Source organism: Natrix helvetica (genome assembly GCF_964273705.1).
Source record: "Natrix helvetica genome assembly, chromosome: Z".
Lineage (NCBI taxonomy): Eukaryota > Metazoa > Chordata > Lepidosauria > Squamata > Natricidae > Natrix > Natrix helvetica.
In genome coordinates, this window is record NC_138554.1 from 112,207,533 (window position 1) to 112,220,882 (window position 13,350).

Consider the following 13,350-nt stretch of genomic DNA (forward strand, 5'->3'; position numbering starts at 1 on the left):
AAATAATCACTATATTAAATGCCCTGTTTCTTATCCACCATAAATACTATAACAATCACATCAAGCAATCACATCCCCCCTTGGTTACCACGCCAATTTAGCATTGCATATTTTTTAAAAAAGTTCATTAGGAATTAATACAGTTTCTTCAATATAGAATCACATTCTCAGTTGGAAAAGAGCAAAATTAGTTTGGGAAGTACCTTTAATTTGGCATCAGGATTGAGGATCATCTGCGCCAAGTGAGCAATGGCCCCAGCATCAACGACCGTCTGCGCTAACTCTGGAGAATGCTTTGAAACATCACTCAATGCTGAAGCAGCAATCCTTCTCAAAGCAATCTCTGGTTCTTGGATACATAGGACTAAGAGTGGAATAGCTCCAGCATCCACCACAGCCTGTGACAGTTCTGTTGGTCCAATGAAAGTAATTAAGCGAATATGGGTGACTGACCCTTGTACAAGCCATTTTTCACCTTGACAGATACAGCAGGAGAGAGAGAGAGAAGGGAGGGTGGACTCTAGTCTCTGGACATCTGCATTTCAAATCAGCCCTTCAAGTTTCATAAACCATGTGGACCAGTCCTCAGCTGAAAAGAATACAAGTCAATAGATGGACCTCCATTTACATGTACACATTTGAGGTACATTAGACTGAAATGGCTTGCTATCCTGTGCATGTGCACACAAGTGCATTTGTAAAAAGTAAGCAGATGTCAGCTGTTTAATTTCCGACTGTTGTGCACTGATCAATAAGCAAGCAGTTTTTGCACTGCTAACAATAAAGAAAAGCCAAAATACCTAAATGTGTCCCCTTCTCTCACAAATCTGATTTAGACAGGAGATTCTTTGCCCTATTCATACAAGAAATAGAAAGTAACAGACCTCTATTACATTTGATTTTTAATTTCATTAAAAGTGATATTATCACCATTCATTCAAAGATCTAACTTGCTAATTCTGAACACCAACATACATTTTAATGGTACCTTTTTATCAGTAAACTAGATCTTTTTCTACATTAAATCACTGCAACAGACATTAAGCCACCATGGCCAATTAATTGTATCTTAACATAAAAATCCACAATAATTGATACAGACTCTATTATACCAAATATTCATTACCCTTCTTCCAACATATTTATCATTAAACTTCAGTAGTGAGGTTAAAAAATTACTGGATAGCAAACACAAGGATTAGAGCATGGGACATTTTTGCAGATGATGAAAAATGAGGACAAATCCCATTAATTTCAAATGGGCTATTATAAGTTCTTAAATAAGGTTTTGTTAGGTCTTCCCCTTGTTATGCACATAGTCTCTTATCTTTAACATTTAACCTGCCTTGCATTGCCATGGCAACAAATAGCTCTCGTAATTCAAGGGTCCAACTTTGATTTTGCATTTACAGTTCATCAATCAAAGCTTTCTGCATAATTTTCTTAAGGGGGGGGTAATGCCCACAAACTGATTATCCACTTACCTACTTACTCATGTACTATATTGTATACATTTATTAATTTTCATACAGTGCGCTAAGGTAAAAAAAACTTTTTACTTAAGATAAAATTTGCTCAACTTATATAATTAAAATACAAATGTTGCTTTATTATATTTATAAATATTGTTATGTTGTAATACATTTTTATCATGATTTAAACCTCTGCTGCATTTACAACTTCACCCTACTTTATTCCCAATATGAAACTCTGTTACATATCTAAATAATATGCTATTTGTCATAAAAGCTGTTTGCGTACTGCAGGTATGTGTTTATAAAGTATTTCCCCTTGGTAAATGTGTCTTACAGTAGCAATAGGCACATAATTTATTTAAAGTAGAAGCCTCATGAAAAGGAAATAGATCTAAAATTCCTTCTATAATCTGTCTTAAAAATTAATACTGAAATACTATCCAAATGGGCTGAAAGAAATTTCAGCAAAATAGTAAAACCATTTTAATAAAAGCTCCCCCCGACAAGCTCTTAGCAACTAATCTCAAATTTTAAACAGCAGAAGATAAAATTATAACTGTGAAGTAACTATAACTTTATAGTAGTATAAAGTGGTTGAATAATCTGTTTTAAAAATCTAAAATAGGAGTGTCAAACTCAAGGCCTGGGGGCCGGATCCGGCCTATGGGATGCTTAGATCTGCCCCATGGGGCCGGCTTGGAAACTGCAAAGGATCAGCCTGCGGTGCCCCTGCCAGTGAAAACAGAGCTTATGAGGGGCATGGGAGGCCCTTCTGAGCTCTGTTTTCACTGGCAGAGGGTTGCAGGAGGCTGTCACAGGAGGCTGCCATTTTCACTGGCAGAGTGCTCAGGCCTCCACAGATACTCCTGACACAAGTGGCATTAAATGCTTAAATCAGGGAATGGCATCCTCCTCCGCCCCAAAGTTAAGTCTTCTGGTATTAGAACACATGACTGGACAAGACTGCATAGTAAAGTCTATCTCTGGTTTCTTAAACTGACTTTGTTTTTTCAGTCCCCAGATTCTGCAGTAGCAAATCACCAAAACCAAAACCAAAACACAATTAATTTCTAAAATAATAGCAAATAAAAAAGCACAAATATTAGAATAAATCTAACACACCTTAACATATTTTATAACTCCTATTTTTCAAAAATCTTAGTTTCACCCATTCATTATCATTTTAATATATCATAGGTCATTAGACATTACAATTTATGTAAAAGAACATTAAAAGCTTCAAAGTGGTAGGAATAAGAAATTTGTATTTTCTTTCTTCCTCAACATTAATTTGGCCATGTTCAATCTCTGAATCACCTATTGTGACTTTTGTTCCAGGATGATTTATAGCCTTGATTAGAGACTGGAATACACTGTTACATTTTGTTAATGTATCCTGCCTTGTTTTATTATATAGCCATCTTGAATTCAGTTTCCATACTGCCTGCTAAATCAAGATCAGATAGGTCAAGGAGTTAGGAATTACTCAGTTCGCCTAGAATCCAGATGTATATGGAAACTATTTAACCCCCATGGTGGCTGTCTTCCTTTGAACTTCAAGATGTGCCTTATTCCCTAAGAAGTTACAGTGCTGGTAGCTGTGCTAATTAGCTTTCAGTTATCTTTTTTATTAGTTACCTGTGTCATCTGCACACTAACTATCCATTGTTAATTGGGACACTTCAAGGAAATGTTTAGTGATTTGCTATGCCTCTTTTGATATAATTCAAAATCAAGGACTATTGTGATAGGGAGAGGAACTATTCCCCTGATCGGCTGTGTGGTCAATTTTGTGCACTTTGTATTACTGTTTCCATGGTCACAGGTTCTCTGCGTGTCTGAATCTACAATTGCTTCATGATGGGAGAAGAAACATTGCTCTCTAGAAGCATGTTCTGGTAATTTACAAATTCATTGTAACAAGTATTTTACTCTGTCTTCCAGTCTTTGCCATTTATAAACTAGAATGATGTACAAGATAGAAATCTATTCCATATGTCTTTGGAGGGTTTTGTAAACCAATATTTTCTTTGTCCTAAAAAAATCCCACCCTTTTTTTACAAAAAGAAATTCATTGTTTTGTTGCTAGTTTGTTTAAATATTTTTTTTACAAATAAAAGCTTGTCATTAATAATATAGACGAGCTTAAAAGTATTATTTAAAATGTACCCCTTTTTTTCCCAAATTACATTATCGTTCCTGGTTTCTAAGTGTGTAAGTACACTTAACAAGAAAACAGTAGTATTAAATAGTCCAATCTAAGTCTCCTCGCAATGCTTTTCTTAAGAATATTTGATAACTGTTAGGAGTTGTGCTGTAGAGAATCTGTAATTTGAAATGCAGAATAAAAATACATAATTACTCCTCCCTTAAAAATTAACCAGTTATTTCAATATCTACATTACAGCAGTACTGGTCAAGAAATTATAATCCTAATTAGCATTTATATTGACGCTAGAATTACAAAGAAGAGGGGCAGTCCAAATTCTCATTCCTATGTCTTTGTTTACAGAAAATAAAATGTATGAACATTACAAACAAGAGGATTAGAAGAAAGGGTGGAATTTCAACTGCATATTTTTTAATTTTGCCAGTTATCCAACATTATTTCATGCCACTTTTTCAATATATATATTTTTCTAGCAGTTTTTACAACAATACTGTTAAGCTTGCAGCATTATTCTCCTTTTTAGAAATAGGCTAAATTTGAACCAAGCACATCTTTCTACACAGTCATTATGGTCTATTTGCTTTTCTTAAATCTGGTATATGCTATCCATATTTACATGTTCATATAGACGGCAAGACCCATTATCTATTTTCTGTGTTGTTTTCATAATGTAAATACTTGATGCATCCTAAAATATTAAGAAATCTCTTACCTGAATTATGTCTTGCTATATAACCAAGGGCCCAGGACGCAGCTTCCTTCACCCCAGGATCAAAATCTTCTAAGCAAATTACCAGTGTATCTAGAGCTCCACAATCCACTATTGCCTGGGCAAGCTGAGGAGAATGCTTTCCAACTGCACGTAATACGAATGCGGCCGCTTTCTTATAAAAACGCTACAAAAGTACAGAAAGGATTAGAATAAATTGCAATTATTTAACCAGGGAGTCTTATCACTGAAAAGAAATGAATCAACTAAATCTATGTAAAAAGGGCAGTATCCAAATTTGAAAAATAAATAAATAAATTTATTTAACCTACTTATATGCCACCTGTTATGCAATGCTTCCCCATGCTGTATAAAATTAAAAATACATTTGATATGAAAACAATGTAAGCTCAAAATATAAAAATCCAATTCAAATATTTAAAAAATCACCCTTTGATTTTTCACTATCAAACTAAGCAAAAATGTTTTGTATAATGTGCCTAAATAGCAGCAAAATCAGCAGAGGGTTTTTTGTTGAAGGGGAGGGTGTCCCAGTGAATGAATCACAACAATAACAAAAGGCTTTCTATATAAAAAGAGTCTATAGAACAGATGTAATCAGGAAGGCCTCTGATATTTGTAATGATCAAGCAGATGTCCATGAAGTAATGTCGCGCTGTCAGGAATCCTGATCCAAAGTTATTTTTTTATAGAATAATAACACAGCCTTAAACCTTTGGCAGCAAATTGCCAGTGCAATTATTTCAAAACTGGTATTATACATTTGTAATACATAATAATTTTGCCACTACACTTTGCATAAACTGTAGCTTCTGTAGAAAAGGACAGATCCTCATTGAATGATATAACCCAGCAATACAATATTCAACACATGAAGTTACTAATACATGAATCAGTGTCTATGTTATCTAGTATACACACACTAAAATAGTAAATACAAGTATTTTGTCTCATTTAAATTAGGTATTAAGGTTATAGGATCTTTTTTCCTCAATATGTGTTCTTAAAAGAGCAGGTATGCTTTGTGATAATATAGAAGGAAATTATCAAGACTAGGAATGAAATCTTACTCCTGCAGCATTTATAAGTTCAGAGTTCAGAGAATGGAACAACCACAATCAAGGTAAAGGAGGCTGTCTTCCAAAGAAAAATTGTGGGAATTGGTCTTGTAGGAAAATAAATCTGGAGGGGTAACAGCCAAAAGACCAATTCCTGTTTTCTAACATCCAATAATGCATGATTTTGAATAATGCACTTCAATCAGAGGAAACAAAGTATCCTGTTAAATGTTAGGAAAAACTTCCTAATACTAAGAAGAGTTGAAAAGTAGAATCAATCACCCAGAGAGGGCTCTCATTCACTGCATCAATAAAAAGTAATTTGTTGTGCTTGTTTTAATTTGGAATTCTGCATAGAGCAGGGGCTGGTTCAATGGTCTTAATGAATCTTTTCAACTTTTGTGTTCAAAAGTGATGGATGGACATCATCTAGCTTCCCATAACAGCCAAGTAAAACTTTTCCCATCCTTCACTCTTTGCTTTTATGTGCTGATAGTTTAAACACTGCAATTAATTTATCCAAGGAGAATCTTCTTTGATCATATCATATTTTTCTTAGTAGTTTCTGATGGATTTATAGAATGTGAAGTAAAGCGTAGATTATCAGAGGTCTGCCTTTCATGTGATGATTTCTAGCTAGAAAAATGCTGCAAGGAAACATAACAAAGCAAGAATAGAAAAATTCTCAAATGATTTTAAGGAAAAAATTAGCAACTTTCGTTTTGCGAACATAGTAGTTGCAGTGGAGTAAGTGAAAGAGTATTCAGATTTCTACATCTGCCATAGTATATGCACTTTTTCTTATACTGGAGCTCATATAGTTAATATGCATTCAAAATTTCAGAAAGATGATGTGTTTAACTTTGTACCAACTTCTGTTCATTTAAAGTTCCACTAAAATATATAATTTGAATAGGGCTGCTTAACTTTTGCAAGCAACTGTATATGTGCAGGGAGGGGGGGATCAGCTTCACCATGCAAAAGGGTAGGCCAGTGGACAAATAAGTGAATAAAAAAAATAGCTATCTCTGCATTATATTGTAAATATACGTAATAGATTAAAAATGTTGTGTCACCAAGATGCTGTATACCAAAAAGGTAAAAATAACAAAGGATTTACTTCACTAATCTCTCCAGATCTAGTTGCTCTCAAATGTAATAATCCTCAAATCATCTAACTTTCAGTCAGCAAATCCCAAAATTATTCTGACTGAGAATTATGCAGGTGAAATTCAATACTGTACAATTGAGAGGTATCAGTCTTACAAAAATTATAATCCAGTTATAACAGTTAAGATGAAACTAGGAAATGGCATTTGTTCATGACATAAATTTGATCTAAACAAGCATCTAAATTTTAAACAATAATAGAAAAATCTTCAAAGAATGGTTTAAGAACTGGGGCTTAAATGCAGAAAAATACAATAGTTGTATTTTTATTGTATTTGATTTCTGCTGAAAGAACAAATTACACAGCAATAATAACATGTGCTTTTATATGTGCAAAAAGCATGTAAATTTTTACTTCCAGATAATTATGTTTTAAGCAGGAGGTCATTTTTTTAAAAAAATATCGATGGGTGAAATCTGAAATGTTAGCCTATGTGGTCTTCATTCATTTCACTGGACATGAGAAGCTAAATTCCTAATAGATCATATTTATTATTCAAAATATTTAAAGTCTAAAATAAAATACACAAATAGTGACTTATATTTAAGTTGCTTCAAAACCAATGGCATGAATACAAACCAGTCCTGATTCTTTCATAATTTCCACTATTTTGCTAGACTTTGCACTACTTTTCATACAAATACTGTTTCATACAAATACAGAAGCAGTTGGCTTAACATGAATTCTTAAATTTATGTTTTTGGTCTTAAGTTATTATCATTCTACAGAATCTAAATAGCAAACTGAAGGCAGCAATTCAGAATTTTATAATAACCCAGGATAAGGATGAAAATTCTTACACAAAGGAAAATGCAGAGATGGAAAACCCAAAATCAAACACCTAGATTATTATTTTAAAAAAACAGTACTAAAAATAGTAGTAGGAACAGGATTCATAGTATTCAAAAAAGGCATAATTCTTTGTATTCTTAATTCCAAAAAGAAGTTATTTTTCCATTTTGAGCAATGCTGCTCTACGCAAAGCATTTGCAATCAAGATTTGGAGCTGCTCCCATGGTCTCACCATGGATCTTTTTAGCAGTTCTGATATATGGAACTAGATTTTGCAGAATTAACTCTGAAGCTGGAAGGCAGGCAGTTTCCCATTGTTAGGTACTCTTACTTCATTCATTTGCTTAATTCTTTCTGCTGAAATCACGTACCACCACTTTATTATTTTAAATGATCCTTTTTTTCCTGAACATAAAAATAAAATCAACAAAATAATAACAAATCCAAAAGATGGGTGTTTTCTGGATGCCAATGTTTGCATTTCTCCATTTGTCAGTTGGAAGTAATATTGGCTGGCTGGCTGAGGGGGAATACTGAGTGTTGCAAGTGTGGTACAAAAAGGTTTCTGAGGAATGAACTGATGGCTAGGTGGAAGTTTTATCTTAGAAAAAAAACAATACCATAACTTTTGTCCCCCGGCATAATAGGCTGCATGTCCCCTAAGAAAGAAAGAAAGAAAGAAAGAAAGAAAGAAAGAAAGAAAGAAAGAAAGAAAGAAGAAAGAAAGAAAGAAAGAAAGAAAGAAAGAAAGAAAGAAAGAAAGAAAGAAAGAAAGAAAGAAAGAGAAAGCTAGCTTTCCACCTTTGTTGTATGTCAAGAAAGGCAGGATAGTTGATATGGGAAGAGAGTAGATGAATTGATCATGAACCACATAGTAGAAAAATCCATGGCTCTTTCATATCCTTCTTTGAGGTAAAGCCCCTGGAAAAACAATTGTTCACCAGAGGCCCTTAATGCCTTCCTTCTGCCAACTTACCCTTTATAAAGAAGTGGCCAGAAGACTTCCCAAATATGGCAATAGTAGGCAAAACTAGCCCTAGGAAGATGAGTACCATGCAGGATTTTATGGTATAAAGGAGCAGAGATTATTATATATTAGATTACTTCACATAATAAGAATGTATTACATATATATAACACATAGACACATTATATTCACTTTTTCAATGGGTTGTAGACTCATAATTTATACATAACTTATGTATGTTACAATGCAAGCTTTATACATGGTTTATAAGTTATTGTAACCAATTAATTACACAATATTTTTAATTTCATTAACACAGCAAAAAATTTCATATCATTATATATAATACGTAATAGTCCAATAAATAAAATTTCCAATAACATGCGCTTAGTAATTAAGTAGACTTCTAAAATGATTTAACTCAATCATAATAACTACTTTCTATCAAGAAACTACCTGTGGTGTGCAATAAGAACACATACATCTAAAGAATGATTAAAAAGCTAATCAGGACAGAAGATTTAACTCTGATAGAGAAAAAAATACTTAAGACTGTGTTTATGCCTTACATTTTGTTCAGCCAGTGAATACACAAGCTGGGGAAGAATATCGCCTTTAACTACAGCTTCTGCTAGATCATCGTTGTAATTGGCAAGTCTCCCAAGAGCCAAAGCAGCTGTCTGTTGAATATTTGGAACCACATCCAATAGGAGTGGTCTCAACAGAGCCATTACACCTGAAAAATAAGAAAAAAACCCATAATAATTAGCGGAAGAAGAAAAAACGTTATTTTTGGAAATACAAAACATGTCTTAAAATTAAGAGAATCTGAAAGTTGTATATTACCCATAACATAATTTATAGTTAATTGATTTATTTTTATCTCCAGGATAGTATTGGGACACTAGTGCCAAAAATCAAATAAAAAGAACAAAGTGGTACAATGGGACAAAGCAGATTTGAATTCAAAGCTTTAGAAAAACAGAAGTCTTTTTTAAAAACTGCCCTGTTCCAAATTCTAGAACATACTCCTTGGAACAGGGACACTCAGTGATGGACAAGCATGGGTTTCTAGCCCTCATGATTCTAAAAGACATTTGAGACATCAGTCCTATTTCTTAGAAGTCAAAGAGAGACGTGGCCCAACTTCCTTAGATGCTGGGTTTATTGCATTGTAAAATCATTTTACTCTCTTCAGGGTCATTAAAGATGTGGGAAAGAAAACAGTAATAACAAGACAGACACAATTTTTATACTTTAAAAAATATTAAACAGACTTGCATTAACTTTATGTTAATCTTGTTGTCTGATCTTACAGTTAAACTGCATCTTCCTATTATCCTATAAATAAAACTTCACATTTTATGTTTATTTGCAGAAAGAACATAGGACTGAAAGGAATTGCTGCTTCTATAGAATTTTACTCCAAAAGAAACAGTCAATCCTATTCCAATATAGTTTTTCGTAAAGCTTTTCAATCTAAATATTTTGCCACTGAATTGTAAACATCATTTTCTTTGGCGACAGCAGTTTATTAGTCCCAGAAAGATTATACTTAATTATAATTTATATCTGTAAACTATACCAATGTATACCATTATTGCTGTTTCTTTTCATTAAAACACTCTTAAGAAATATGGGGAAAACATACAAAAACATATATGCAACTGTATAAATATTATAATTTTCTACATTTTCTTGCACAAATCTAAAGTACTTTGATTTTTTTTTTTAGCACTGAATACACACAGCCCAGAACAAACAATTAAAAATAAACATAGCCTATGTCAAGTTCTTCCAAGTTGATTAAACATTTACCCATTTTTAAACTAATAAAATACTTTTTCAATGAAAACATACTGCTTGTAATCTTTTAGTGGTCAGTGATTCATTTCTAAAGAGAAATGAGTTAAATCTAATCACTTCCTATGAATCACATTCTGGGCAACAATAACTAACTAGTCATTCTCCAGTAACTTGTAACATGGTTGGAATTACTTGTGAAAAAGGAGAATGATTAGACTTGCTAATACATACAATCTGTTACATGCAGAATCTCACTTTAATTGGATTTGTGGCTAAAGCATCCAGCACAGCACAGTCAGAAGCAGAATGTTTATTTCGCTCACACCCAGCTTCTTCCAAGTTGTCTTTTGAGATTGCCCACTTTTAAGTACAGTTTTTGATTTTCAGCTTTTACATGTCATAAAATTAAAAAGCCAAGGAGCAACAAATAAAAACATATAGATCAAAATTTCCAATGCAATACAAAAGTAATAAAATTAAAAATCATAGCAAAAAATTTAGTAAAATCAAGAAATGGTTAAACCTTAGAATTAGTTCATTTTTGTATTTTGAAAACAAAAATAACTGAAATCTGCAAAAAGAGTAAAGGTTTTTTTTAAAAGTGATTAAAAACATCACATTTTTTATTATTCCCCCAAATATTTTTATGATAGAAATCAATCTAGTTAGTTAATGAGAAATATATGCAAAAATAGTAACAAGGAATTTCAAAAGAAATTTCAATTGGATTTAAAATCTTACATATATGATATCTCTGAGGTATCAGGAAATAGCTTTTGCAATCTATTAAATTTTGGGTAGCAACTATAGGAAATTTTTTGTTTATATTTATGAAGTGAAGTGATAGCTCTCTAAGGATAGTATTTTTTACTCTGTTTATGCTGAGTCAAAACTAGACAATGATAGACACTCTGCTTAAGAGTCAGAAATGTTTAGTTAACATGATCAGGAGCTAAGCGAAACTATTTAAACTACTCAGTGCAGCTTTCAGCTACTTTTGCTTACGTTTATTAAAAAATCCTGTCAAACTGAGAAAATGATTTATATGTAGAGAAAGAACAAGGCTGAATGCTAGATGTATAATGAAGCATTGTAACATTTATGAATAATACAAAATTGGCTGTAAAGATTATTTTTCCATAGCAAAGCCAGGGCATTGTACAGGATGGATTTTCCTTCCATTCATTCAAGAAGAGGAGCTAGTTCCCACTTCTAGCCTTGCCTTATTCCAGACAGCAAAACCCCTGGTGCTGCTAACTGCCTTCAAAAGCAACACTCCCTTAAATGTTACATTTATTTTATTTTTATTTTTATTTACTTTATATTCTTCCTCCTTTCCCCTTGCTTTTACTTGGCTTTTAGTCATTTTTTTACTTCTGCCATAATATGAAAACTTGGGGAGGCACAATATAATGCTTAAATTTTTTAAAGATATTTTTATCTCACCTTTATTATTTTTATAAATAACTTAATGCAGCAAACATAGCAAATATTCCTTCCTCCTCCTATTTTCTCCACAACAACCCTATGAGTTGAGTTAGGCTGACAGTGACTGGCCTTAAGTTACCCACCCAGCTTTCATGCCTAAGGTAGTACTAGAACTCACACACTCCTGATTTCTAGCTTGCTCCTTTAGCCATCAGCTCAAACTGGCCCTTTAATGTTATTACTTATTATATGTTATCAGAGTAATATTACTCTACCACCTGTCATATACACACACTTTAGCAATATATAATAATACAATAAAAATAAACTTGATAGATTCATCCATGCAACCTACTCAATCACCATAATTAAAATGCATCATAAATCACTATCAAGGAAAAAAATCCTTTCCAATATGCAGCTGTATTGTAAAAGTCACACATATGTTTTATTTGGAAATGTCTTTCAGAAAGAAAATGCCTTCTTTGGGGTTAATGTCAGAAGAAAACACCTATGTTCATTTGCAGGAGATTCAGGAAAAAGAATATACTTTCACAACGTATGTGAAAATCACTATTTTGCTATTTCTTAAAGTATCAAACACTTGGAGGTGAGATCTATCAAACTCAATAGCCATAAAAGCTAAATAAGGCTGTTTTATTTACCAAAGCAGATTCTTTTCTTTAATACTAGAAGCTGAAAACCATGACTCCTTTATCCAAAGTTTGTAAATACCTGGTGTCTTACTACCGGTATCAGAAACAAAACAGTGATATGCTTCACTTTTCAATCCTACGCACCAAGTAACATGGGATTTTTATATTGCAACTACAGCCCTAGATCACTGAAATGAAATCCCAATTGTCTAATTAACACTACTTATTTTGTGGTCATGAATGCATTTTAAAACGATGGTTATAATCCTCTGATTAGCCATTTCACATCCCTCCCGCTGATGACTTCTGAAAACCTTCTTGTAATATCCCAGTAATAATGCCCACTACTGTGTCTCAGATGTATTATGAAAGTTGTCACATTTCCACAGGAAGGTTATATCTGTCATTGAGGCTTGCCAACTCCACATCCTTTGAAATGATTGCACATATGTTAGATTTGACTATTGTATTATAAATTGTAGCCACAAATTTGACTCATGTCGTTTCGTGACCTACACATAGAGGGCCACATGATGTTCAAGCATTGGAGATGGAATATGCATACACAATTCTAATATTTTTAAAGTTCCTTTTATTAAGAATAGGTGCCAGTTTGATGCAATGGTTAAAGTTCTGCCTTAGAAACTAGAAGACTGTGAGTTCAAGTCCCACCTTAGGTATAAAAGTCAGCTGGGTGATTTTAGATCAGTCACTCTCTCATAGCCCAACCCATCTCACAGGGTTGTTGTGGGAAAAATAGGGGGAAGGAGTATTATGTTTGTTTGTCAATCTGAGTTATCTATGAAATAATAAAGATGAACTAAACATCTGATAAATAAATATGTAGCCTTCCTCAATTATTTCATGTTAGCAGAGTTTAGTTCTGAAAATAATCCTAGGACACATCCCAGTTCATTTTTGGTACTTACAATTTAATCAAAAATAAAATATTTTTAAAATGATAGCTAAAAAGGCTATGCTTATATGATACACCCACCCCTAACCTAAAGTCTGTTTTATTCAATTAACTATTACTTTTCTTTTTTAATATTTGTTTTAATTGTTTTTATGATTGTTTGCCACTGAGAATCACTGGT

General features: G+C 32.9%; 1 protein-coding gene across 10 annotated transcripts in view; it reads right to left on the bottom strand.

Moving 5' to 3' along the window:
- SPAG6 (sperm associated antigen 6) overlaps positions 1-13,350 on the bottom strand; it is a 48,573-nt gene that overhangs the window by 23,141 nt on the left and 12,082 nt on the right. For all 10 annotated transcript variants that reach the window (XM_081932186.1, XM_081932181.1, XM_081932178.1 and 7 more), the window contains 3 exons: positions 8,933-9,099; positions 4,358-4,541; positions 204-409 (listed from right to left, as the gene is read on the bottom strand). In XM_081932186.1, the coding sequence (XP_081788312.1) occupies positions 204-409; positions 4,358-4,541; positions 8,933-9,094 (552 nt within the window). In that variant the 5' untranslated portion in view covers positions 9,095-9,099. The remainder of the gene's footprint in view (positions 1-203; positions 410-4,357; positions 4,542-8,932; positions 9,100-13,350) is intronic.